Source organism: Salvia miltiorrhiza, chromosome 8, assembly GCF_028751815.1.
Source record: "Salvia miltiorrhiza cultivar Shanhuang (shh) chromosome 8, IMPLAD_Smil_shh, whole genome shotgun sequence".
Classification (NCBI taxonomy): Eukaryota; Viridiplantae; Streptophyta; class Magnoliopsida; order Lamiales; family Lamiaceae; genus Salvia; species Salvia miltiorrhiza.
The window spans coordinates 29,637,698-29,665,057 of NC_080394.1; the positions used below are offsets into that span (position 1 = coordinate 29,637,698).

Genomic DNA, 27,360 nt, shown 5'->3' on the forward strand with positions numbered 1-27,360 from the left:
GGAGTAGAGGGAAATCCGGCCACATCACCGGCCGACCACCACCTCCAAAAACAACGGATCCCGACTACTACAAATGGGAGGAAACAGATCTATCAGTTTTTTCATGGCTCATACAAAACATGGAAACAAAGTTAGTGGTGAACTTTGCTCAACACCAAACGGCAAAAGCTGTCTGGGATAGCCTCGCTATCACCTATGGAAGCGGGGTCGATCCTTTTCAGATTTACGACCTTGAAGTTAAGGCCAACAAAGTAAGCCAAGGAGTACTTACTCTGGAGGATTATTGGAACGAACTGCAGGCGATTTGGCTCACCATCGATCGAAGGGAGCCGAATCCTCTCGGGTGTTGTGAAGAAGGAATCAATAAATACCGGAAATTAATCGAGAACCGGAGACTCTATCAATTCCTCTCTGGGTTGGATCGGAAATACGATAACATCCGGCGAGACATCCTCAAAGAAACACCCATTCCCTCAGCCGAATCGGCTTTCTCAAAAGTAAGACGAGAGGCCGCCCGGCTACAGATCCTGCAGCCGGCAACCAACTCTACCGAAAATAAAGGCTCATCATCGGGAGAAATAGGGGCTGGACTCGCCTCCTCCCGCCACCACTCTGGAACCAGCGGCCGACCACCCCACGCTGCCAGCACCTCCGGCGGCAGAGGTCCCGGCTTACCATTTTCGAAACCAAAAAGGGAGGACAAATCGAAGCTCATTTGCACAAACTGTGGAATGACGAGGCACACCAAAGAAGGGTGCTTTCGACTCATCGGCTACCCCGAATGGTGGGAAGCAAAAGGGAAGGCGGCGGCCGGCGTTGATGGCCGAGAGACCGCCAGATCGGCGGTAGCCGTGGGTGGAGCCGAGAATTCCGAGAGAGGCGTAACCGCGACCGGCTACCAGGCTAGCGGCTCGGCTGCCGGCGTAGATGGCCGAGATGGCCGAGGAAACAGCAGGCTGTCGACTGCCGGAGCCTATGCCGGCGTTAATGGAGGCGGAGCAGTGAGAGGAAATAAAGGCGGAACCGAGAGAGGAAAGGAGGAATCAGCGGCTGATTTCAGTCAAAGGGAGAGAGAGGCGCCTTTTTTCGGTCAAAGGGAGGAAATATTAGGTATAGGGTTTGATGAATATCCATCAAACCCTCCCATTTTTGCCTTCTCTCAATTTCAGTCCCCTATTTTTCGAAAATTACAAAAGAAACCCCATTTTTTTGAGTCTAGTCCCTCAAGTTTAGGGAAATCCCAGAATGAACCCCATGTTATTCAAAACAGCCCCACAGTTATGCAAAAGTCTAATTTTGACCCTAAACTTTGTGAAAATTCGAAAAAAACCCCTACTGCATGTCAAGTCTCAAATAAACAAATCAGTAGGAACAAAAATTGGATTTTTGATTGTGGGGCTACAGACACTATGACTTTTGATAAATCAGATATACTTGAGTCATCAAAATCCTTTAGAACTCATGTGCAAACTGCTAATGGTGACTTAACTCAAGTAGAAGGGGCCAGAAATATAGAAATTACCCCAACCTTGCGATTATCCAATTGTCTATATGTTCCATCCCTATCTCATAAGTTGTTGTCAATTAGTCATGTTACCAAAGAACTCAATTGTACCATGCTAATGCATCCTCACTTCTGTTTTCTTCAGGATATCAGGACGGGGGAGATTATTGGGCGTGGCACTGAGAAAAATGGACTGTACTATGTGGATGAGATTGCTCAAAAAGGCAATGTGATGCTGGCTCACGGAACTGCAAACCGGGAAGCTTGGCTTTGGCATCGTCGGTTAGGACATCCTTCCACGGGATACCTTAAACTTTTATTTCCAAAATTACTCCAAAGTGATACTCTTTCTTGTGAAACTTGTATCTTAGCTAAAAGCCATAGACAATCTTTCAAATCAAATGATACACAAGTGAACTCTATGTTTTCTTTAGTTCATTCTGACGTTTGGGGTCCTTCGCCCGTGATAGGGGGACAAGGTTTTAAATATTTTTTGTTATTTATTGATGATTGCACTAGGATGACATGGGTATATTTTTTAAAACACAAATCTGAAGTTTTTGAAAAATTTACTCATTTCCATACTATGGCTCAAACTCAGTTTCAGAAAAACATACAAACCCTTAGAACCGACAATGGGGGGGAATTTGTTAATAATTCCATGAAAATATTTTGTCAAACAAAAGGGATTATTCATCAAACTACTTGCCCCCACACTCCTGAACAAAACGGAGTTGCCGAAAGAAAAAACCGAATTTTACTTGAAATGACTCGTTTTATGATGATTGAGTCTCATGTTCCCTCCTCGTTTTGGCCCGAGGCTGTGGCAACCTCGGTTTACCTTGTCAACCGTCTCCCTACTAGGACTCTTAAACTTAAAACCCCATTACAGAAATTGTCTACCCTGGCTTCCATACCTATTGCCCTTACACTTCAACCACGGGTCTTTGGGTGCTCTGTTTTCGTTCACATTCCTAAACATGAACGCACCAAACTCTCTCCTTGTGCAGTCAAGTGTGTGTTTGTAGGATATGGGGTTAATCAAAAAGGATATAGGTGTTACAATTCCAAAACCCGTCAAATTATCACCACCATGAACTGTGATTTCCTTGAAACTGAGTATTTTTACAATAACCACCTTACCAGTCAGGGGGAGAGTGAGAGTGAGATTGACTTGTTAAGTTGGTTACCAATGCCAAACAGCCCGGAAGCAGATCCAACAGAAAAAGTTAACCTTGCCACAGAGCAAACTCCATCCACTACTGTACAAAGTCCGCCTTCTCAGCCAATATCTCCTCCGCCGCTGGTATCTGAGGTAAACACCCCTGAACTTACCACTGAGATTTATGGTTTCACTGATCATATGTCTCAAGATGTTGAAAGGAATCAGGGAGAGAATCAATGCCTTGTTGAAAGGGATCATGAGGAGAATACAGCAAATGAAGGTACAAAGGGATATGTTCTACCACCCAGGAGTACTCGGGGTATCCCTCCCAAACGGTATACCCCGGAAAAGTTTGGGAAGAATTCTCGGTACGCAATTGGGAATGTAGCAAAAGGAAACATATCCAAAACCGCCGCAGCTTATGAGGCGGCCCTGTATGATGAAGAAATACCACAAACAGCAGAACAGGCTCTGAAAAGTGAACACTGGAGAGATGCCATGAAGAAAGAAATAAGTGCACTGAATCGAAACCATACATGGGAGAAGTGTAGACTACCAAAAGGGAAGAAAACTGTAGGATGCAGATGGGTCTTCACAATCAAAAGGAGACCGGATGGATCTATTGAGCGTTACAAAGCTCGATTGGTCGCAAAAGGATACACACAGATGTATGGAATCGACTATGAGGAGACCTTCTCACCTGTTGCAAAGATGAACACTGTCAGAGTGCTCCTCTCAATTGCTGCTAATAAGGACTGGGATCTTCATCAGTTCGATGTTACAAATGCTTTCCTACATGGAGAGCTTGAAGAAGAGAGAGAAGTCTACATGGAGGTGCCTCAAGGCTTTTCAGGAGATTTTGGAGAGGGTGAAGTTTGCAAGTTGAAGAAAACCTTATATGGGCTCAAGCAGTCTCCCAGAGCTTGGTTTGGAAGATTCACCGCAGCCATGAAGAAGTTTGGGTACCAGCAAAGCAACTCAGATCACACCTTATTCTTAAAGAAACGAGGTGATCTAATCTCTTGTTTGGTTATTTATGTTGATGACATGATTATAACAGGGGATGACACAGAGGAGATTCAAAAGTTGAAAGAAAGCTTGTTCAAAGAGTTCGAAATGAAGGACTTAGGAAAACTAAAATACTTCCTCGGAATTGAAGTTCTCAGATCAAAGAAGGGGATCTTCATCAACCAGAAGAAGTATACTCTAGATCTCCTAGCTGAAACTGGGATGCTAGATTGCAAGCCAGCAGAAACTCCTATGATCGTAAATCATGGGCTACAAATTGTGGAAGGAGCTCAGTTAGCCGATCGAGGACAATATCAGCGTCTGGTAGGGAAACTTATCTATCTTTCCCATACTCGACCTGACATTGCTTATGCTGTTGGTGTTGTTAGCCAATTCATGCACCAACCACAGGCTGACCACATGGAAGCTGCGCTCAGAATTGTGAGATATTTGAAGAAGACTTTTGACTATGGAGTGCTGTTCAAGAAGACTGAACACCTCGAGGTACAAGCTTACACAGATGCTGACTGGGCTGGAAACCCAGTAGACAGGAAGTCAACAGCTGGATACTTTGCATTCATCGGAGGGAATCTTGTCTCATGGAGGAGTAAGAAACAAAAGGTGGTAGCTCTCTCTAGTGCGGAAGCAGAGTTCAGAGGGATCAAGAGTGGATTGACTGAAGTCCTTTGGTTGAGAAGACTGTTAACTGAGTTGGGCCTTCAACCAACACAAACATGCCAGATGTTCTGCGACAATAAAGCCGCGATTAGCATCTCAGAAAATCCTGTTCAACACGACAGAACAAAACATGTCGAAGTGGATAGGCACTTCATCAAGGAAAAGATTGAGGAAAAGATTGTGGAGCTCCCGTTTGTGAGGTCCGAAGATCAGCTCGCTGATATCCTAACCAAAGCTGTAGACTTCAAAAGTTTTTCAGAAGTTCTTTCCAAGTTGAGTATCGGAAATCCCGTCACTCAACTTGAGGGGGAGTGTTGAGAATAAAAAGTCAGCAGACAAATAAAGTTAGTCAAAAGATAAAGTTAGTCAAAAGATAATCAAGGATCCCTTAATTATAGGGATCCTCATGATGTTGTAGGAATCCTCATGATGTTGTAGGAATCCTCATGATGTTGTAGAAGTAATATTGAATATCAGCTCCCTTCTTAATACTATAAAAGGGATGATTGTATCAGCAGGAAATAACAAGAAATACAAGAACAATATTCAAGAAACAAATTCTCTCTTCTATGATGATAACATGTTTTAACATGAATGAGCCGAGCTGATACCGCACAGATTTAGGAGATTAAAGGGAGTAAATAACCAAATGAGATCCTCTGTCCTAAAATATAGTGTGTACCACGTGTACCACTCTTGATTTCTTTATATTTATAAATTATTTTTTATTCCATTTTAATTTATTATGCTTTTATATAATATAAAGATAATTAACAAGGGTTCACTCATCCATTTAGGGTTTATAATTATTTTTTTATATTTATTTGAATTAATAATAGATTATTTGGGTTCATTAATTCAAAGTTAGGGTATATAATTTTTAAAATTTTAATTTTTCAATGATAAATACTAATTAGAGTTTATAATAATATGATAATTTTTATTTTTATAAAAAACAATTTATAAAACAAAGAAATTAATAATGGTACACGTGGTACACACAATATTGTGGGACAGATGATCTCATCTGGTAAATAACCTACATCTAAAATGGCATCGTAATGCGTTTGGGACATGGAGTGGGACAGGGTTTGGATACAGAGGATCCGAACTGAGTAAATGTAGTCTTAGGATTTGTTAGACCATCTTTATCGGTTCATTTGAGAAAAACAGGTCGACCACCTAGAAATTAAAAAAAAAAAAATTGAAATGGTTTGATGTTTAGATGTTCGACCACCTCTAAATCGAGACTGCATGGCCTCTCTCTCTCCTCCAAGAATGCACAAATAGGAAGATGACACTTGTCACTATTTTATTGGTTTGAAATATTTTATTTAAATAAATAGATAAAATTATTATATTTTTTATATAAAATATTAAAAAAAATTAAAAATATCAAAATTTATATTTTTTCATTATCTATAAATAGAGACCACTCTTATTATATTTCAACAAACCTTCAAATTCTTCTTTTTCCCCTCTTTACATATAACATCTAGTATTTCTTTCTCAATTTTACAATGGATCGAGACAATAATTCTTTCTTCAACTCTCAATCAATCCATCCCAAGTCTATTATCCAAATCTTGCTGATATTCCAAGCTCCAATGAATCTTAGAGTTTGATTATTACATGACAACATATATGGCAAAAGTTTGACGATCATAATTAAAAGCTTAGTATGTATTTTTTTTTCCAATTTCGAGTTTGGATTGTAATTTATATTTTTAGTTTGTTGTAATTTAAATTTTTATTAATTTTTTATTTTTTTCATTTTAATTATTTTTATAATATTTTAATTTATATTTAATACTCCATCCGTCCACCAATTCAAGGCCTACTTGCCTTTTTGGTCCGTCCACAAAAACAAGGCCTACCTATTTTTGGTAAGTTTTTATTCATTATTTAATCAAAAAAGTCAAAGATTCTTTACAAAAAAGTGGGACCCTTTCTCCACTCAACTAATAAAAATACATTTTTTCTTAAAAAGTGGGACCATTTCTCCACTCAACTAATAAAAATACACTTTTTCTTAAAACCCATATTTTTTCATATAGGCCTTTAATTGGTGGACGGAGGGAGTATTATTAAAACTATTACGATTAAAAATAATAATAAATAATTATATACTCCTATAATATTTCAGTTGGGTGGTTGAGATGTTCATTGATAAATCAACTAAAATAGAGGTGGTTGGATTGGGATAAATATTAATAATATATATATAAAAAAAAGTTAATTAAATATTAAAGATTATTGAATGATTACATGATTGGATTATTGCTGATAAACATAGTCTTACCTTTGCGGGGTATACATAGAAACGAAGGCCCAGATTTAAATTTAAAGTTTCAAACCGCACATTCAAAAGTACCTACTTCGAATCCCACCATCTCTAACGGTCTACAAATACTTTCAACTCCTCTCTGTTGTGCAAAAATCTGAAATTGTTATGGCTACTCAACCACAAAATCGATGCGTCACACCAACTCAACTACAAACCCCAGCCAAGGATCGTCACAATCCCACCTCAATTGCCCAGGTCAGAGTGATCGTACGACTCCGGCCCTTTCTCTCTCATGAAGTTTCTTCGAGAAATGAACACCCCATCTCCTGCGTCTCTCTCCACACCTCTTCCTCAAATGAAGTCTCTGTTCTTCTCAAAGATCAAGAAACCAGGTTTTTTTTTAGTTCATGAGTTTGAAAATTCTCAATTTTGTTGTTTGGATGAGAAATTTGATATCTTCCCTTGTCTCCTTTTGTGTGTGTAGTCGAAATGAGTGCTACAGTTTGGACGGCTTTTTCGGGCAGGACGACAACAATTTGAGCCAGATTTTCGAGAGGGAAGTGAAGCCTTTGATTCCAGCATTATTTCAGGGCTATAACGCCACCGTCTTTGCTTACGGTGCCACCGGTAGCGGGAAGACGTATACGATGCAGGTTTTATGCCTTAAACTACCTTATCGGGGCGAAACTAGGACTTAAAGAATGTGAAATATAATAATAAATAAATTTATAATTGCATATTGAACACAAATTACTTGTTTGACTTTGTATATATTTCATCAGAAGCAGAGACTGACATGCTAGTATTTTGTGTAGAATTTGATCCCACAATACAGTTTAATGGCTTAGCATTGTAATTATGGTGTTCCCACATAACTAGACTAGATAGGATTCTGCGTTGCACTTGTGTCGAAAGTTGAGGCAGGGGAATCCAATATTTGTTACTGCTAAATTTGCTAGTAGAATGTTAAGATCTTAAACCTGCATTTGGTAAAATGAAAATCGCAGGGGAGCGAGGTGCTGCCTGGTATAATGCATCTTGCAGTTGCGAGCATATTGTCTGAGAGCAAGTGTATGGGAAGTAGCATTGCAGTATCGTACTATGAGATATACTTGGACAGATGTTATGATCTATTAGATCCTAAAGAAAAGGAGATCATGATCTTGGATGACAAGGATGGACTGATGCATCTGAAGGGACTGGCTCAAATTGAAGTGAACTCAATCGACAAGTTTCATGAGATTTTCGACTCTGCACTCCAAAGACGAAAAGTTGCATGCACGGGTCACAATGATGTATCAAGCCGTAGCCATGGCGTGCTAGTGATTACTGTATCCACCCCTTCCCATGAATCAATGAGAAATAATGTCACTGGAAAACTTAACCTCATTGATTTAGCAGGTTTTGAATAATCTGAGCTACTGTTTCTATTGTAAATCTCAAGAAGGTTATTTTAACATTTGATTGTCTATGATTGAAACATAGGTAATGAAGACAACAGGAGAGTTTGCAATGAAGGAATTCGACTTCAAGAGAGCACTAAGATCAACCAGTCACTTTTTGCACTGTCTAATGTGATTTATGCACTCAATAACAGCAAACCAAGAGTGCCATATAGAGATAGCAAATTGACACGCATATTGCAGGATTCTCTTGGAGGAACAAGCCGTGCCCTTATGGTGGCTTGTCTGGTATATTAACTAATCTTTTCAGTGTGTTTTTTAAGTTTTGAAGTAACAAGAACCTTGTATTAACTCATACTTCTTGGGTTGCAGAATCCAGGAGAGTACCAAGAATGTGTTCATACAGTTAGCTTGGCCGCAAGGTCTCGCCAAGTTTCCAATTTTGTATGTCCTACTCACAAAAAGGCCAATTCAAGCATGAAAGTTGACATGGAGGCAAAGCTCCAGGCATGGCTAGCATCGAAAGGCAAAACGAAAGGTGGTCAGAGGATATACAGTTCTCCGTTTCACGCTAGAAGTCCTTGTTCAGTGAAACCTATAAGGAATCTATTTAATGGTGGAGTTCACAGTGATTATAAAAGGGAGGTTAGTGTTAACATGAAGATATGTTTGTGCTTTAGGAAATGTGTTTCATTAGAAAAGCTAGTGTGTTTAATTTATTTTTTGCTCTACTTTATTGTAGATTATTCCCTCACCTATTCATACATTTCTCTTTTACTTTCTAAGTTTTTCATTTATCTTTCATTTTTTATCTTTCTAATAACTACAAAATGTTATTTTATATCTAGCGTTTTCTAATATACACACAATGTTTTAACAAAAGTTATACTCTTGATAGTACTTTATATACATAAGTAATCTAAAAACAGATATATGATTTATACCAACCAAAACTTCAAACTACACATACATTCTAATAATGTGGTTTTACTGCACAGGTTCAAAACCTTGCTGCTGCAGAAACTAACCAAGAAAAGCTTCCTGTACCAGTAGTTTCTGTAGATGCATCGAAATCAAATCCTGCTGGTACACTATCTCAATGCATTTGAATCATCAAAGCTTTCATCTCTAAAACGTTAAGCCACTGTAATATAAAAATATATATTGCATTTCAAGCACGTTAGTATGATACTTCTTTATTTCAGATGATTTACGATCTGGGAGGGAAACAACAGCAAACAAATGTGTCAATGCCATTAGCCTGTCACCGGCAAATGAGAAAATCGGAGCACTTCAGAAGCCCCATCGGGAGGTCCTCTCACCAATTCACTCCAACATTGAGAGCTCGAATTTTGTTTCTTCGGATCCAAAGACTCCTAAATTACGTGCAGTAACATGTGATGGAGAAAATAGCATCGATGAGTATGGCACCCCACTTGATAAAATTACTGCTCGGAGCTCCAGCTTAAAGGTATTCCCCCACTTTTTGCCTTTATAACTTACGTGACTCTGTTCCTGTGCTGATAAATATAAATGGATTTTTGGGACAGGCATCTCTTCTCCAGGATTACATAGAATTCTTAAATGCAGCTAGCAGGTAACAACACCTTTTATTGTTATTATACATGGAATATGCATTCATCTTATTCTTCAATTTGTATTGAACTATTTTCATGTCTATTATTATGTCAGAGAGGAGCTAATGGAGCTAAAGGTAGTATTACTCTCGGATCGCCATGGATTATAATAGAATTCCTAACTTTGTGAATGATGATTAGTTGTTTATTGTTTTAGGGTATTGGGCAAAAGATGGCTGATTACATCATTGAGCTGAGGGAAACAAGCCCTTTAAAATCTGTAAGAAAAATTTGTACTCTACATATGACTTAAGTTTAAAAGTCGCCTCTAACTCTCTCATTCGACCTTATGCAGCTAGGCGACCTCGAGAAGATAGGCCTTTCCTCAAAGCAGGTATGACATAAACATATGTTTCCACAAGAACTGTTGTGTTGAATTGAATTAGAAATATTGAATAAATATATTATATAGGTGCATAACATGTTTGGAAGGGCTGCAAGAGGACTACTTGAGAATCTCATACACAACGCCTAGTTGTCAGTTTACTCGATCCAAAGCTGCAAAGGCAACATTTGCCCTTCCCCCTGCTAGGTGCTTTGTGTGTTATAGAATTTGAGTGTTTAGATGCATTTGTCTATGTATCAATTAGGAATTTAGATGCATGTTACTAGAATAACATGTAGTAGATGTTAATAGATTAACATGTTGCATGTTTGTGGCTTTAACTTTCTAAGTTTTTCCATCCCTACTTTTCTTCTCTTTGTAATTTATTTTTATTGTGGCACTTGAATGCATCACTTTTGGGTTGTAACGACCAAGTAATTCTTTCAAGATTTTAGGCAAGATACAAGTACAAATAAATCAATGATACTAAACTAGCAGTAAATCATGTTTAAGATTAAATGATAGTAATAGATTTTGTATAAGAAAGTTAGTTATCACAAAATTGAGGTATTCTACAAATAAATTTTCGGATTTAAAAGTTGAGGTATGCTCTAAAACTCGTAACATAAAAGTTGAGGTATTGTTTTAGTTAAAGATAAATTTTATATAGTGAGTCGTGTAGGTCACAAGACTTTGAGTTTACAAGTTACAAGAAGATGATCATTGATCAAAGCAAGGCAGCAGAGATTGATACTAATACTAAAAGATGTAAACAACCACACTCCATCACGGAACGCACAAACTTATTACAAAAGGCTCTGAGGGCCTTCTGGTAAATACACACTCGGAACAAACTTGGTAAATACTAGTAGTAGTATTCTTCTTCATCTCTGCTTCGCTTCGCACCTCCATTTCACTTGCAGTTGCACGGATCGCAGGTGCAGTTAGCTCCGCACTTGCACCCGTTCTCGTCCTCGCCCATACCCATCTCCGATCCCTCAAAGTATCTGCGCAATTATTCACTTTTTTAGAAAACTCTATCAAATCAAACAGAAAAATCATTCAATTTACAAAACCACGCGTACGTCTTCTGAGGAGCAACGCCGAGCACGAGGGTTTCGGCGGCGCCGGAAGCCTCTGAGTAGCTCAAGTCCGGGTACATGCCGCAACTGCACACATCATTCCATCCAAAATTGATCAATAAACAAAACATTTTTTTTTAATTGGAGAAATATATATTGAGAATTGAGATGATTAATTACCCTGTGCAGCCATTGCCGCACTTGCAGCTGGATCCGCAACCACAGTTTCCAGAGCAGCAAGACATCTTCTTCTAATTTTCTTTTCTCGGAAAATAGGGGAAATAAATTGCAGTGATCAGAAGATTCAAACTTCTCAAGACTTTGCGCTTTGATGAGTGAAGCAATTGTTTGTGTCCTCGTTTTATAATGGAGCGAGGAGGAGGGAGTGTGGACATCATCCTTACACGTGGCAACATCCGATCGGTCTATTGTTTTCATCTGTACCGGCCATTAGCGTCTGGGCCCCACGGAGATATTTAGCCTGTTGATTATTCTGTGGAAATTTCCAGAATTGATTGTCATCTAAACTTTGTCTAATCCACTTCTTACAAGTTTATTACTTCAAATTGAATACTTTTGTTATATTTGTCCAAATATAATTAGTGATCGTTTTATACAAGTTTATTACTTCAAATTGAATACTTTTGTTATATTTGTCCAAATATAATTAGTGATCGTTTTATTAGAGTATAAGAATAGAAAGGGAATGAAATCAAATAAAAGAATTGATTGGCAATAATAATTATTACTTATATTGAGTGTTTGGTTTAACAATAAAAGTGAATGATTAGTAACAAATTCTATTTCTTTTGTTTCCCCTCTATTTTGAGAGGTAATAAATTGAGTGATTGAGTTAGCCTCAAGTAAGGGTAATGCCGTAATGATTGGCTCATTATCCAAACCAAACAATAAGTAATGGATTCAACTAATTGAATCTATTTTCAACCTTTAAAAACATCCAACCAAACATGGATTTATTCATGTTGTTTTAAATTGAATTAAATTGTAATTTTTTTTAAGAATATAGCAATTCAATATAAAAAATGCTAGTAAAATTCTAACTCGTGTCTAGAAAGCACCAACAAGCCACCTTAAGCTGTAACACTAAATTATGATACCTCACAATTTATGCCAGTCAATATGAAAGTGAAACTTGTGTGCATGAAGATATGAAAGTGATTTGTTGTTTATAGATAACCATAGATGATAAAGCAATACAATTTGACATCTATGTGAAATTTGACGTGGATGTGTCATTTGTTATTATCTTTATTTTATGATCTGTCAATGAAAATTGATATTACTGATATTAAGCTCGCACATACTTATCTGAGTTATCTCTACCCATGTCTTTTCCAACATTTTAGTCTTGTTTATACATTGATCAGAATTAAACAAATACTAAATTTAATAAACATTGATTCTCGATATCAATATTCACTTTCAAAAAATCCAACACTTTTATGATCTTTGCGTTACAAAATCTGAAACACCAAACAACAGAAAAAGGTAGGGTAATGGAGAATACTTTTATGAGTGATGAGTCTTTAAAGAGTAAAGAGTGGGGTACAATTCAAATTCAGCCCCTTGTTGTGGTTGGGAATCACTTTTCGGTATTGACCCCAACACATGAATTATTTTATTAAAAATATTACAAAATTCCACCTTTAAGCAACCAGTACATTTTTTTATTAATTATAATAAAAAATGGGATAAAAAATTGGAATAAGTAAAGCGCCCATTACAAAATTCCACCTTTAAGCAATCAATACATTTTTTTTTATTAATTATAATAATAATAAAAAAAATGGGATAAAAAAACTAAAATAAAAAAGCGCCCACCGTGGGGCTCGAACCCACGACCACAAGGTTAAGAGCCTTGCGCTCTACCAACTGAGCTAGACGGGCTACATGTCTACAACTTCAATAATTAATTAATTATAATAATACGTAAAGCAGCAATCAAAGATTTGTGTTGCTATTGGACATCTTAATCTCAATCTGTATCTTTTCAAAGAACATTGGGTTCTAATTTTTAAATCCACAAACTAAAAAAGCCCACTCCCACCTTCACAACTCAAAAGTGAAAAGGCCATCGGTTTTTCCACACCATCTACTAAATAACAAAATTTTCCCCTCTTTAAAGTTAGTATTCTTTTTATGTTTGGGATGATCATGTTTTAAACTCCTTGAAAATTTATTTGAAAAGATGTAGTTGAGAAAATACATTTTGGAATAATTTATTTGACTGCTCATATTCTTTAATAATTGGGGGGGGGGGGGGGGGGGGGGGATTTGGACACTAGACTTATTAAATGGATCGGCCCATTATTCTAAACCCTTGTCTGGTGCTGAAATTGATTTATTAATGGGGTCGGCCCAGTTATGTTACCATTATTTAGATTTTACATGGAAACCTAATTCCATCCGGCCACCTTGAGTCCTTGACATCTAAAATAAAATATGAGCAGCTCGAGTTATTCAGCTTTTCTATTGATATAAATTATTAAAAAAGAACTTTTATTTTACTCTTATAATATTTTTATGGATTTTTGAGATAATTATACCTATCAAAACATTTTTTTTTACTTTGGCCCAATCTAAAACTCTTGTTTTTGTCTGTTGCCATCTATACTTTGCATTGTTTCCAAAGTATTCCTTAATTAGAGCCAAAGGAGAATGGGCGGAAGCTTATTTCTACGGCCCTTACTTTTTGGCAAATTCTTGGGTGCGACCGGTCGCATATTTGAAAGTTTACATTTCTTCACAATAATGTTTATTTTTATTCATAATAACTTTTATTTTTAGTTATTTTCACTCATTAATACTTATATTCTTAATTATTTGGTCAAGTAATCATTGTCGCAATAAAAAGTAATTATTGTTACAATGAAATGTAATATTTATAAAATATTGCATTTATTCATAATAAATGTTACTTTTATTCATGAGAACTTGTACTACTACATAAGTATACATTTGTGCCAACAAATATGTATCTTATGCTTATTAAAAATAATCGGTCGCATCATATGCGACCGGCCGCATGCAAGACCAACGCTACTTTTTTGAAGGGTCTAATTTGCTCTTTATTTTTATATTTGTTGGTCGTCCGCGGGCCTCGTATCTCATGCCGATCTTTGATAAAATTGTCCAAAAGTTTGCAAGGTGGAAAGGTCTTCAACTGTCTATCGCAGGCCGTTTATGTTTGGTGAGGTCTGTCATTCAGAGTTCGATTGTGCATTCGATGATGGTTTATAAATGGCCTAAATCGTTATTGCATTCGCTTGACCGTAAATGTCGTAATTTCATTTGGACGGGCAGCATTGATCAACAACCGCGTTGTTCTGTTAGTTGGAGACGGGTGTGCGCTCCTAAAGACGAAGGTGGTCTTGGCATTCGTTCTTTTACCTTAATGAATAAATCTTTTTTGATGAAGCTGGCATGGAAGATGGTAAAAGGTGATGATTGGGCTCATCGGATTATGAGGTCCAGATACCTCACGACCTTCAGCTATGCTAAGCAAAATATTGCTAATTCGACTGTTTGGCTCGGCGTGAAACATGAGATTAATCCCTTGGTGGTTGATTCTTACTCTTGCATCAATAATGGTGTTAATACTTATTTTTGGAAGGATGATTGGCTGGGTTATATTTTGGTGGATAAGCTCAAAATTCCTCACTACATGCATGATTATCTCCATTTCTCTGTGAAAGATTACTACTATGATGGTCTATGGCATTTCTCGGCTTCGTTTGTGAATTATTTTCCTGAGGTGGTGGCTGATATTTTATTGATCCCTATGAGCGAGGAAAAAGATTCTAGATATTGGAAGCATTCGCTCAAGGGGAACGTCTCGGCGACTTTAGCCTTCTCCAAGAATTGTCATCGTTACACTATGGTGAAATGGGGGACATGGATTTGGGAACCGTATATTCCGATTCGTCGTTCGATCTTATGCTGGAGGATTCTTCATGGGCGCCTTCCAACCTTGGATACTCTTGTTAGACAAGGTATGGTCACTCCTAATGGCTGCCCCTTTTGCTATATGGATGCTGAAACCATTGAACATATCATGTGGAGCTGTCCTCGGATTAGTTACGTTTGGGAAACGTTTCTGGTCTGGTTTCATAAAACGGATCTGTTAAGTTGCTTGGATATTCACACTTTTTTAGTGCTGGCTTGGAATGCTGCCTTCAGCCCCCAAATTTTGGCTTTTTGGAAAGCAGGCATTATTTCCATCCTGTGGAAGATATGGGACTGTAGGAATGCGCTTGTTTTCGATGATCTCCGTTTTGAGGCTCGGTCGATTCTTGTTTTTGTTAAAGCTTATTTTAAAGAGATGGATTCTAATTTTTCACGGCTTGGTACCATCAAGAATACTTGGACTGACTACGTGATTGTTAGAAGTCTTGGAATTGGCAGTCGAGCTGCTCCTCCCCCTCGCATGGTGGAGGTTTATTGGTGGCCTCCGGTGACTCATTGGATTAAGGTCAACACCGATGGCTCTGCTAAAGGGGCTCCTGGTCGTATTACCGCGGGAGGAGTTTTTAGGGATAATTTTGCTTCTGTCCGTGGCTGTTTTCACATAAAGGGTGGTAGTGGGTTTGCTTTTGAAGCTGAGCTTCTCGCGGTTATTACTGCTATTAATATTGCTCATGATCGTGGCTGGCTTCATCTTTGGGTTGAGTCCGATTCGATGTATGTCGTGCGGTTGTTGGAGAATCGCTCCACGGATGTTCCCTGGCGTTTCTTAGCTTCCTGGAAGCAGGTTCTGCGTCGCCTTCATGGTTTTTCTTTGATTGTTACTCACATCTTTCGTGAAGGAAATCACCCCGCGGACATAATGGCCAATGATGATAGACAAGAGGGATGGTGGCCTTATGCGATTGATGATATTAAACATGCGGTGGCTCGTGATTTTTCTACCCATAGCTTTGTTAGAATGGTGCTTTAAGGTGTTAGTGTTTGTTTCGAATAGGTTGGATGCTTTTCGCGACAGGTGCGGTTGCTTCGTTGGGGTTTCGATTGTCTGTTGGTGTTGGGATGGTTTTGCAGGAGGGTGGGCGATTTCTGGTGTTAGGGTCGGGGTGTCAGCGGTATCTTTTTTCAGTGCTCGGGTGAGCTCGACACTGGGAGCCGACTGGTCGGACCTCTTGGATCTCCGTGATCGGCGTGTTTCTACCGTTTCACGTCGAGCTTGCTTGAGGGGCGGCAGTTTTCGTCGTCGATGTGCCACCTCTTGGAGTGTTATCTACTTCTTCCGTTTGCATGGTTTCTCTTCGGCTGCTGATTTTCCTTTTAGCTTCGCTAGTTGTGGCTTGTGTCGTGCTGTTTCTGGTTTTCAGTTTGGTTTGGTTGGTCGTGTTTTTGCTTTTTCTTTGCTTGTTCTCTTTTGTTGGTTTGCTTTGATGTGTTCGGGAACCGAGCTGCTTAGGGGTGATGGTTCGGCCGGAATCTCTGAAGTTGTCTCACTTCCGTTCCCACACAGCTCCTTTTTTAGACGAGTACTCTTTTTCCCTTTTAAGGATTTTCCGACCAGGTTTGCCTTAAAAGGGTTTTAATGAGGCTCGGCCCTTAGTTTGTTGTTTGTGCACTCAAGGGTTCTTGGTTCATTTTTTCTCTTTCTCCTTTTAATAAAATTTAATTTAATAATAAAAATAACCGAATATATTTAACCCGTATTCAAACACAAGATTTACCCATATAAATTACGTAAATTGGCTAAAAAGTTGTGATAGATTTTGGCGGGCTCCAATTTGACAAAATTTCTAAAAGTTCTTTATTTCCACAACGTAAAATAGTCCTGCAATAACAAAGTCAACTAAAATTGATTTTAAGGCAACCCCGGGCCCTCAAAAAAAGGATTCATAAATAATAATAATAATAATAATAATAATAATAATAATAATAATAATAATAATAATTATTATTATTATTATTATTATTATTATTATTATTATTATTATTATTATTATTCGCCTAGGCGAAAATTAATTGCCACTCGAAACCTTTAGTCTAAAGATCTTGACTAAATGGGTCTCTCAATATAACAGACCTCCGATCGGCTCCCAGCTGACCTTCGTAGCAGACCTCCGTAGCAGACCTCCGCAGCAGGAGACCGGCGCCGCTCCCAGCAGACCTCCGATCGGCTCCCAGCAGACCTACACAGCAGCAGACCTCCGTAACAGACCCAGCAGACCTCCGTAGCAGATCGGCGCCGATCTTCACAGTAGCAGACCAGACCTACGCAGCAGCAGACCGGCGCAATCCGCTCCCAGCAGATCTCCGATCGGCTCCCAGCTGAACTTCGCAGCAGCAGACCGACGCCGTTCCTGCAACACCCAGCAATCGGCTCTCAGCAGAACTCCGCCGCCAAGTAGACACAGTCGTAGCTGCAGTCGTGCAGATCTGAGACAGCAGCAGACCAGCGATTGTCCAATCTCGGATCTACTCTACTCTTGTCTTCTCTATCCGATGCTGATTGTGCCTCCAGAAAACTGATAGTGCTCTGGTTTCTCCCAGATCTCGAGAACCTTCTCCGCGGCGACGATTCTCCTCTCTACGGTACGGTTACGGTTACGTTTCTCGACTGCTTGGTTGTTCTGTATGGTTCTGTGAAATTGGATTGAGCCGATGTGATTATATCTTCTGTCAAATTAACATTGGTGGTTTAAATGGAATGGAGAGAGGTGAGGAAACGAAGGGCTGGCCAACCTTTTTCCGAGAGAATACCGAGAAGACACCAAAGATACCCAAACCCTAGGAACACAAGCCTTAGTTCGAGAAGAACCTTTAATGGAACAGACGGTGGTAGATTTGGGCGGCAATCGACGAGGGGAGAGTGGAATGGGAGGGATAAGGCGATCACCACTTTCTTCGTCAACAATTTGCCAGACGGCTGCAGCGCGGATTTCCTGAGAAGAAAGTTTGCCACGGTCTTGGAACCTACCGAAGTTGTTTGTCCAAAAAAGAGGGATTTGCGTGGGAAAGCTTTCGGTTTTGTTAGGTTCGGGGGGGTGAGTTTTCCCGATAAGTTGCTTGCGGATCTTAACACGCTATGGATCGGCAGCTATAAAATCAGGGTCTATAAACCAAGGTTTGAGAGAGAACTGAGGGCTGAAAGGCGGGAGGATCCGAAGCCTGATAAGAGTCAGGAGAAAGCTCGTGTTTTTGAGAGAGCGGACAGGAAAGCTGGAATTTCCTTCAAAGATATTCTCACGGGGAACGAAGGAAAGGAGACACGAGCGGAAGAAGTACTTCACTTCAAGCCAACGGATGAGGAGAAAGCTTGGATACAGGGGGCGGTTACCGGTCTTCTGAAAAAGGAGTTCTTGTGGAAAGAGGTCAAAGACGAAATCATGGGAGAATGTTCGGGGAAACTGAAAGTTTCGACAATTGAAGGGAATCTCGTTCTCTTTCAGAGTGCATGCGGAGATCCAACTGAAGAAATCCTTAAAGAGATGGACGAATGGTTTCGGTTCTGGTTCTCGTGGAGTAGGAAATGGAAGATTGGCGATGTTTCGCATCAAAGAGTGGTCTGGACCAAATGGGTGGGTGTGCCTTTACATGCATGGAATCCTCATTTCTTCAACGATGCATGTGCTAGCTTTGGTGTGGTTCGTAAAATTCATGAAGGCACCGCGACAAAGGAAAAGTTCGATGAAGCCTTCATTCAGGTTGTCACGGGCCTCCATTCATGCGACAGACTTTTGGATTGCGTGATCGAGGGGACGTGTTTCAAAATTCGTGTCGAGGAGGTCCGAGATGCACCCAATCTCTGCGTCAGATGTCAGGCGGAGGAGGAGAGGACGGAATCGGACTCCGATTGGTCTTGGGAGGAGGTCTCAACGGGGCCGGCAGATGCTATTATCGAGGATGACGAAAAGCAATTTTACAAAAGCGGCAGCGTTTCATTGTCCCAAGAAACAGTCTCTTCGATTCCAGCATCGTGTGAGGGGGGTAGAACCGAGGGCCCAACCGAAGGCCAGTCCAGTAAAGAAGAGGAAGGCCCACATCATCTAGAGAGTGGCCCAGGAGATAAGGAAGCATTTTCGGCCCAACCCTTTTTTGACTCTTGCGGTTTGGTCTCCCCGAGCCCCCAAACAAGTGGAAAATCAGCGTCTCTTTTTGTGGAAGAAGTCACAGTGGGAAGGGAAGATGGACTTGCGGGAGGTCAGGTGGGAGAGAGTTCATCCTGTCAAGTTTTTGCCAAAGAAACGAGGCTTTCAGCCGAGTCTGGATCGGAGAAAGACAAAGAACGCGAGGGCCAACCACGACAGTCAGAAGATGAGGAGAGAAGCCTTTTTCTTCAGGAAATCAACGAGAAAGAAACCGCTGGTAAAGCTCTCGAAAATAACAAAAAGAAACAGAGCAAGAAATCGAAGAAGGTGTGCCAAATACAGGGAGAAAATAACGGATGGGGAAACTTCATTGCGGATCTGGAAACCGAAAGTTTGGAAATTTGGAAATTAGGGAAAACTTTGGGGCTTTCAAGCCAACTTACAGATCAGGAGATGGCAGCGCAAATTGAGGGCCAAGAGGAAGGCAGCGTGAGGACAGAAGCTGGGAGTAAACCAAGTAAGTGTCCATGAATTTTCTATCATATAACATTCGGGGCCTTGGGAGTATTGGGAAACAGAAAGATGTTAGTGAGATTGTCAAAATGCAAAAGATTGACTTTTGTTGCCTTCAAGAAACAAAAATGACTGAGTTTGATTCCTCGGTGTGTAACTCTTGGTGGGGTATTGATAATTTTGATCTTGTGGTTCGGAATTCTGAAGGGCGGTCTGGTGGTTTGGTTAGTGCTTGGAATAAAAACGTTTTCCAAGCTTCTAGCAAATGGGACGTCAGCGGGGCTGTGGTGGTGAATGGAAAATAGGTTCAAGATGATGTTGTGTGCTGTATCATTAATGTCTATGCACCAGTTGGTTCGGAAGAGAAATCTAGACTTTGGGATGTTATAAAAAATATAGTGGAACAAAATGCCGATCGCGGTGTCTGTGTGATGGGGGATTTTAACGCAGTGCGGAAGCGGGAAGAAAGAGTCGGAAGTGGGGATTCTTATGGGGCAGCAGATGCAAGAACCTTCGACAGCTTTATCGGTGATAGCGGCCTTACAGAAATCAGATCCCAAGGGCGCAAATTTACGTGGTATAAGCCGAATGGGATGTGTAAAAGTAAACTGGATAGGTTTCTGGTTAACGACGCGTGGCTGCGTCAATGGGAGGGGTCGATGGGACGTGGTCTGCAGCGCACCATTTCGGATCATTGCCCTATTATTTTGGTGTCAAAAGCAGAAGATTAGGGACTAAGGCCTTTCAGATTCCTCAATGTGTGGGGGTCACATCCGGAGTTTGAACAACAAGTTAGGAAAGTGTGGACGGCGAACGGAATGACGGGATGGAGATGCTTCGTGGTCAGTGAAAAATTGAAGAAACTGAAAACGGAACTGAAAGAATGGAATAAATCCACTTTTGGGAATATTGATGAAAGGATACAGGTTTTGAAGATTGAATTGCAAGCTCTTGACCAGAAAGATGAAGAGCATGGAATTGAGGAGTCTGAAATCATTCGAAGAAATGAAATCCAAGCGAATATTTTCCTACAGCTGAAAGACAAACAAAGGGTCTTGCAACAGCAAGCCAAGGTTCGATGGCTCAAAAGCGGTGATCTTAACACGGGATTCTATCACCGAGCGATTCTTGGGAGAAGGAAAAAGAATGAAATCTTGGGATTATACTTTGGAAATCAGTGGGTGTCTAATCCAAGGGAGGTCAAATCCAAAGTCCGGGAACACTTCGAAGTCTTCTTCAAAAAAAGGACACGGAATCTGCCAAACCTCCCCAATGATTTCCTCAAGAAAAAACTCTCCGATGAGGAGAGCAACTGGCTGTGTAGGGAGTTCGATTTGGAGGAGATCAAGGAGGCGGTGTGGAGCTGTGGTGGCGACAAGAGTCCGGGTCCAGATGGGTTCACGTTCTCCTTCTGGAAGAATGCATGGTCGACAGTAAAGGATGATCTTCTCCAAGTTCTGAAAGAGTTTTTCGAGAACGGGAGGATCCCCAAAGGAAGCAATACTTCGTTCATTGTACTTATTCCGAAGAAGGAAGGGGCAGAGAAGCTGGATGAGTTCCGACCGATCTCCCTGATCAATAGCTTATACAAAATCATTGCAAAAATCCTTGCAGGGAGGCTGAAAATGGTGATGGGGTCTATTATCTCGGACAAACAGTGCGCTTTTATCAAAGGTCGGTTCATTCTTGATGGAGTGGTTATTCTCAACGAAGCAATTGCGGAAGCAAAGAAAAAGAAGATTGGTCGTATTTTCTTCAAGATCGACTTTGCTAAAGCTTACGACTCCGTTCAATGGGATTTTCTTGATGCTTTATTCGGTCGTATGAACTTCGATCAGAAATGGCGGAATTGGGTGAAGGGATGCCTCGACTCGGCGTCAGGCAGCGTGCTGGTGAACGGATCATCCACAGGTGTCTTCAAAATGGAACGAGGTCTTAGGCAGGGGGATCCGTTGTCCCCTTTCCTCTTTTTAGTCATCGCCGAAGGGTTAAATGCCCTGATGGAGAGAGCTACTGATCTCCAGCTCGTGGCTCCAGCTGTTCTGGGGATGGATAAAATTTCTGTGTCGCATCTTCAATATGCAGATGACACAATCTTCCTGTTGGCAGCTAACGAGGGGAATGTGACTTTAATTAAAAGGATCCTTCTTCTCTTCCAATTCATTTCAGGGCTCAAAATCAACTTCGACAAGAGCAATTTGATGGCAGTTGGTGTCGATAATGCGTGTTTAAGGAGGTGGGCAGGTTATCTCAACTGTAAGGAGGGATCTCTTCCTTTCAATTATCTCGGTATCAAGGTTGGGGGACGGATGAATAGCAGTGTGGAATGGAGTTGGGTGGTGGAAAAAGTGTTGAGGAAAATCAGAGGTTGGAAGAAGAAATCTCTTTCTTTGGCAGGGCGTATCGTTCTTGTGAAGTCGGTCCTTCAAGCCATCCCAGTGTTTCAATTGTCTTTTTCCTTCATTCCTAAATCGGTAATTCACGACCTCAACTCCGTTTTTGGAAAATTTTTGTGGGGGGGAAGTGGCGTGTCTAGGTCTATTGCTTGGTTCAAATGGAAAGACATGTGTGTCGACAAGCTTCAAGGGGGATTGGGCTTTCGAAACATTGAATGGTTTAACAAGGTCTTGGTGTTTAAATGGGTGTGGAGGTACTTGGTCGAGAGGGAGGTGCTGTGGGTCAGGGTGATTAAATCCTTGTACGGGGATTTGTCAAGAGAGGTGGGAGGGGAGTGGAGGGTGGAGAAAAGGGGCGGGATGAAGGGATGGTGGTCGAAAATTGTTGGGAGAGCAGGGAGGGAGGAAGAAAAGTGGTTTAGTGGCAATATTCAAAGGATTATGGGGAATGGTAGAGAGGTAAGTTTTTGGGGTGAGACGTGGGTGGGGAACAGCCACCTCAAGATCCTCTTCCCTAGACTTTTTAATCTTAATCTCTTTAAAGATGGTAATGTGCAGGAGGCTGGGGAATGGACGGAGGAAGGATGGGTGTGGGATCTCAAGTGGCGAAGGGAGCTGAGGGAGAGGGAGAAGGAGATGGAGGAAAATTTGAGGTCAGTCATTGGGGCGCTTTCTCCTTGCCTAGAACTTATGGACGGCTGGAGCTGGAAGAACGCAGCGGGGGGGAACTTCTCGACTAAAGCGGCCTATGAGGAGTGCGCAAAGGCAGAAGGTGATCATTTTGGGAGACACATTGAAGCTAGTGCCCAAATGTGGACGGCACCGGCTCCTCACAAAGCCAGAGTGACAGCTTGGAGAAGCATTTGTAACAGGCTGCCAACCTGCGAAAACCTTCTCAAAAGGAATGTCCTCATCCCAGCCGAAGAACAGTGGTGCAATGCATGTGTGTGGAGGGAGGAAACAGCTGAACATTCTTTTCTCCATTGTCCGAAAGTCGATCGCGTGTGGGACAAAATCCATCAATGGATTGGAATGGAAATGGCTAAACCACAAAAAGTCGAAGATCATTTCATATCTTTCATTGGAGGAGGAAGAGGTAAAAGAAACAAGAACTTCCTTAAAGCTCTTTGGATTGGGACTGTTTGGCTGATCTGGAAGTATAGGAATGAGAGTAGGTTTGAGAACAAGAATTGGGAGGTGTCCAATCTTGTTAATGAGGTCAAAGGGAGGCTTTGGAGCTGGAACAAAATCTTCCATGTTGTCGAGTTCAATGTTTCTTTTACCTTGTGGTGCTCTAACGAGTTCGCACCACTTGTTTGATGTTTTTGGTACTCCTAGTACCACCCCAATTTTTTAATGAATTTTTTATTGATAAAAAAAAAGAGTAAATAATGACCATTACCACTATGTTTATTCTTTCCTAAAGGTTGGAATAACAATACAATACTAATATAGGAAATAATTCTAGTGATTTTTTTAGGGGGAATTATAGTGAAAATTAAGTGGCCTCTCATTGTTGATTTGTTGTTAATTAGCAGACCATTGTGGAAAACTTACACAATTCATATATAAACGAGGTAATTAGCAGACCATTGTGGAAAACTTACAACTCTTCTTGGAGATGGCCTACCAACAGAACGCGAGAGCGTCTGAGTTTAAACTATTAATTTTGATTTTTGATATCTATTGACTCTTTAAACTATGAACATAAATACACTTCAAACAAATGGAAGCATAAAATAGTTATTGATAAATAAACAATAAAGTAATTAATGATTTTTTGCTAATTGCTACAGCTGTTGGTTTAACAGGCTACCACTATACCCCAAAATCGGCATCTGGTTTTCTTTTGACTCAACTCAGCTCATAAATAGAATATTAGTATTTGAATAGAAGGATTTTGAAGTTGAATTATAACTCTAATAACCTATTAGTTTTCAGATTGTATTTAGGAATATAAAATCACAAATCCCTTGTCTCTTGAGTCTTGACTTTGAGGTTGTTTGATAAGTTCATTCTATCATTTTTATTATTTTTGGAGCTAATTTAGTGGGTTTCAAACACCAATACGTGTGATTTCATAAGTTTTATTCAATTATTTTACAAGTTCAACCTAGGAGCTTCAGTAATGGCATACGTCAGTTCAAACAAATCTGTAACTATCTGTTTTTGTGGATTTTGAAATAAGATTTTTATTTTATTTTTATCAATTGAAATACACGTGATAAAAAGTCAAATAACGTAAAAACTCAAACCACCTGAAACACAGAGACTTGTTATGGGGGTTTTGATAATTACTTGTCATTCAAATCTTCAAAGGCTTACTAAATGAAGCTTCCTAAAAGTCAAATCTATAATAGTCGTCTTCATTAATTGCGTTAGCTACAGCTGGTTTTCCTACAATTGCCACTACTTTGTTCAGGGACAAATACTCTTTTATTAGTCAGTTACGATGTTTTGCTTTAATATAAAATATTTTTGTATAACTTATTTTGGATGAAATGGTAAAAAGAAATAGAAAGTTCAAATTCTGGTTTTGCATACAAACTTTGAAATGTAACGTAAAAAATTATTAAATTTTAGATTTTATCTGATTTTGCTACTAATTCAGATTCCGGCCAAATATCAAGCTAATATGACGTGCCAATATTTGACGTGGTGTAAATATTGTTAATTTTTTATTAATAAAAAAAGAACACAAAGTAAATAATCCAAATTGTCAATAACTTAATATATCAAATCAAATAATAGTATTTTTTTTTAATTCTCAAGTTTAAATCAATTTTTTTCTAGTTCACTATTACATAACTAATTACTCCAATATATAAAATAGAAGTCATTCAAATAGTATAAATTAATATGTATAGTTTATAAAAAAATTAATCTTTAGATAATGAAAATTTAATAAACTTTATTTCTTAGCTAAATAAATTTTTTATATATTAAGTTATTGATAATTAAAATGTTCTTTGGTTGACACACCTAAATTCGAAGAATCCCCTTACTATTATCGAATTTATTCAATTAATTAATTCAACTAAAAAAAATACTATTATTTGATTTGATATATTAAATTATTGACAATTTGTGTTATTTGCTTTGTGTTCTTTTTTTATTGATAAGAAATTAAATAAAAAATATTATTTTGTCAACTAATTGTCACGCATGTAGTTATAAATACGTCACGTCAAAATTGGCGCACCATATTATATATTAGCTTGTTGGTCGGAATTTGAATTAGTAGCAAAATCAGATAAAATCAAAAGTTTAATAATTATCACGCCACAGCTCAAAGTTTGTGTGCAAAATTAGAATTGGATGAAAGTTCAGTATTTTATGGCCAATTAACCCAAAGAAATATTTGCAAATGGAAAATATGTTTGAGCAGGGAAAGAGAAATTAAATTCATTTTAAAAAAAAATTAGGTGAGAGTTTATTAACTTTCAAAAAAAATTTATATCAGTTTTATTGAAATTTAAATAGGATGGATGCATCAAGTGTCTCTCTAATATAGATTACCAATTTAGTAGTAATACTTTCGTTTAGGTTCCAAATTAAGGTAACCTAATTTTTAAGGCCCTCAATTACAAGGACGATGAAGCGCAGTCTGTTGGTAAGACGCTTCTCCTCCAACCAATGGATCGGGGGTTCGAGTCACCCTAGGAGCTAGATTATGAGTGGATTTTTTTCCTTTCTTTGGTTGTAACAAATTTTAGAGAAAAAAAAAAGGCCCTCAATTACAAGATTTATACATCGATCAGGATTCACCCTTCCTTATGTTATATTTGGTTTGTAAATTTAGCATGAGAAAATAAAGGATAATAATAATAATAATAATAATAATAATAATAATAATAATAATAATAATAATAATAATAATAATAATAATAATAATAATAATAATAATAATCTTTAAGTTCCTTCTTTTTTCTTCCTTATTTCAAAATTTTATCCTTTTCTTATCCCTCATTTTCGCTCCAAGTAGGGATAATATTATCCCTCCATTTTTAATGTGATCCTTCATCTGTCTGTAAAAAATAGTTTATTTTTGTCATTTTGAAATGTCCAAAAAAATTAGTTCATTTTTATTTTTAGAAATTATTTATCAAAGGGTGGACCGAATTCTCCACTCACATACAATTAATTAATTATCATCATTAACACTATCTTTCAAGTGAGACTCTTCTTCCACTCACAATAAACTAAATTATTTTTATTAAAATATGTGTCGTCCCCTTTTAGGACTATTTTTAGTGGACGGAGGAGTATTATCTTTCTTTGAAGTGAAAATGAGGGGTAGAAAAAGATAAAATTCTCTTTTGTAGTTAATTAATGAGAAACTCTCCTATGCAACTGGTTGCACCGTGCAATTGATTTCTAAATGACATTATTTCAACATACAAATGATACTTGAAGATCTTCAAGTGTCATTTGTATGTTGAAGTAGTGTCATTCGAAAATGTTCAAGTGTCATTTCCCGAATGAAGTAGTATCAATTTGGAAACCAGTTGCACAGTGCAATCGGTTGCATATGAGTATTTGTGTTAATTAATAAGAAGTTTTTTTTTTAATGATAAATTTATCAATTAAAGATAACACCTTATTTAGGTTAGAAGATTTAACGGTCATAGAGGTTTTTTTTTTTTTGATCAGACGAAGTATTTGTAGTTGACATCTAATGATGGAATACAATATTAAGGTACTGGTGCTTTGCATGCGGGATTGGGAAACAAGTGGGATGCTGGGTGTCGATGAACGATTGATGAGGATTGAGGAGCATCATCTCATCTCCCCACTCCCCATACCTCAATTTGCCAAATATCATAAGGTTTACTACAGAATAATAGTATTTTAAGAAAGAGTGCACGAATTTTAAAAAAAAATGATTATGTATATTATGAGTGAAAAAAAAGTTTATTTTTAATAATAATAATAATTAATTATATTATGAATAATGTATTTTGAGGATGAAACACAGTTTGTTAATAAGATGTTTTTCCTCCAACCTATAAAGTCAAGGGTTCGAGTTACATAGAGGGTTAAAGCGTGAGTGTCTTTTTCTTTCTTTGGGTAATAATGTTTTTTTTAAAAAATATTGTATTGTGAATTAAAAAAAAAGGCCCATCATATTATAGAATATGTAAACAAGTTGATATATTAATGGTAATATCTTGTGGAGATAATATCTATAAATAGAATGAGACTATATTTTACGAACATCCAAAACTAAAAATTGAGACTACTTTTTCAAGACGGAGAGAGTAGTTATTTTGGCACGTACAAATTATCTATTGATCAT

At 38.7% G+C, this 27,360-nt stretch overlaps 2 protein-coding genes and 1 non-coding gene across 3 annotated transcripts; 1 reads left to right on the top strand and 2 right to left on the bottom strand.

Annotated features, from left to right (window-relative positions):
* Window positions 1-6,705: 6,705 nt before the first annotated feature.
* Window positions 6,706-10,441, top strand: LOC130997561 (kinesin-like protein KIN-10C). Its single transcript, XM_057922925.1, has 12 exons — window positions 6,706-7,034; window positions 7,127-7,295; window positions 7,650-8,043; window positions 8,128-8,333; window positions 8,418-8,690; window positions 9,044-9,131; window positions 9,251-9,516; window positions 9,596-9,642; window positions 9,738-9,759; window positions 9,840-9,902; window positions 9,978-10,016; window positions 10,095-10,441. The coding sequence occupies exons 1-12, from the start codon at window positions 6,808-6,810 to the stop codon at window positions 10,155-10,157; spliced, it is 1,857 nt and encodes a 618-aa protein (XP_057778908.1). The 5' UTR covers window positions 6,706-6,807; the 3' UTR covers window positions 10,158-10,441.
* A 209-nt stretch (window positions 10,442-10,650) lies between these two features.
* Window positions 10,651-11,522, bottom strand: LOC130997562 (metallothionein-like protein type 2). The gene is made up of 3 exons (XM_057922926.1): window positions 11,270-11,522; window positions 11,093-11,176; window positions 10,651-11,014 (listed from the first exon to the last, which is right to left on the bottom strand). Exons 1-3 carry the CDS (start codon window positions 11,332-11,334, stop codon window positions 10,921-10,923), a joined length of 243 nt encoding a protein of 80 aa, XP_057778909.1. The 5' UTR covers window positions 11,335-11,522; the 3' UTR covers window positions 10,651-10,920.
* A 1,402-nt stretch (window positions 11,523-12,924) lies between these two features.
* On the bottom strand, window positions 12,925-12,997 carry TRNAK-CUU (transfer RNA lysine (anticodon CUU)). The gene has a single exon. It is a non-coding gene; the product is annotated as a tRNA-Lys (tRNA).
* Between the last annotated feature and the right edge of the window lie 14,363 nt (window positions 12,998-27,360).

Coding starts and splice junctions, on each gene's coding strand:
- LOC130997561 (XM_057922925.1), top strand. CDS start 6,808: ATGGCTACTCAACCACAAAATCGATGCGTCACACCAACTCAACTACAA. Junction 9,132..9,250: donor ATCGAAATCAAATCCTGCTG/GTACACTATCTC, acceptor TCTTTATTTCAG/ATGATTTACGATCTGGGAGG. Junction 9,643..9,737: donor TTCTTAAATGCAGCTAGCAG/GTAACAACACCT, acceptor TTATTATGTCAG/AGAGGAGCTAATGGAGCTAA.
- LOC130997562 (XM_057922926.1), bottom strand. CDS start 11,334: ATGTCTTGCTGCTCTGGAAACTGTGGTTGCGGATCCAGCTGCAAGTGC. Junction 11,177..11,269: donor TGCGGCAATGGCTGCACAGG/GTAATTAATCAT, acceptor TGATGTGTGCAG/TTGCGGCATGTACCCGGACT. Junction 11,015..11,092: donor GGCGTTGCTCCTCAGAAGAC/GTACGCGTGGTT, acceptor ATAATTGCGCAG/ATACTTTGAGGGATCGGAGA.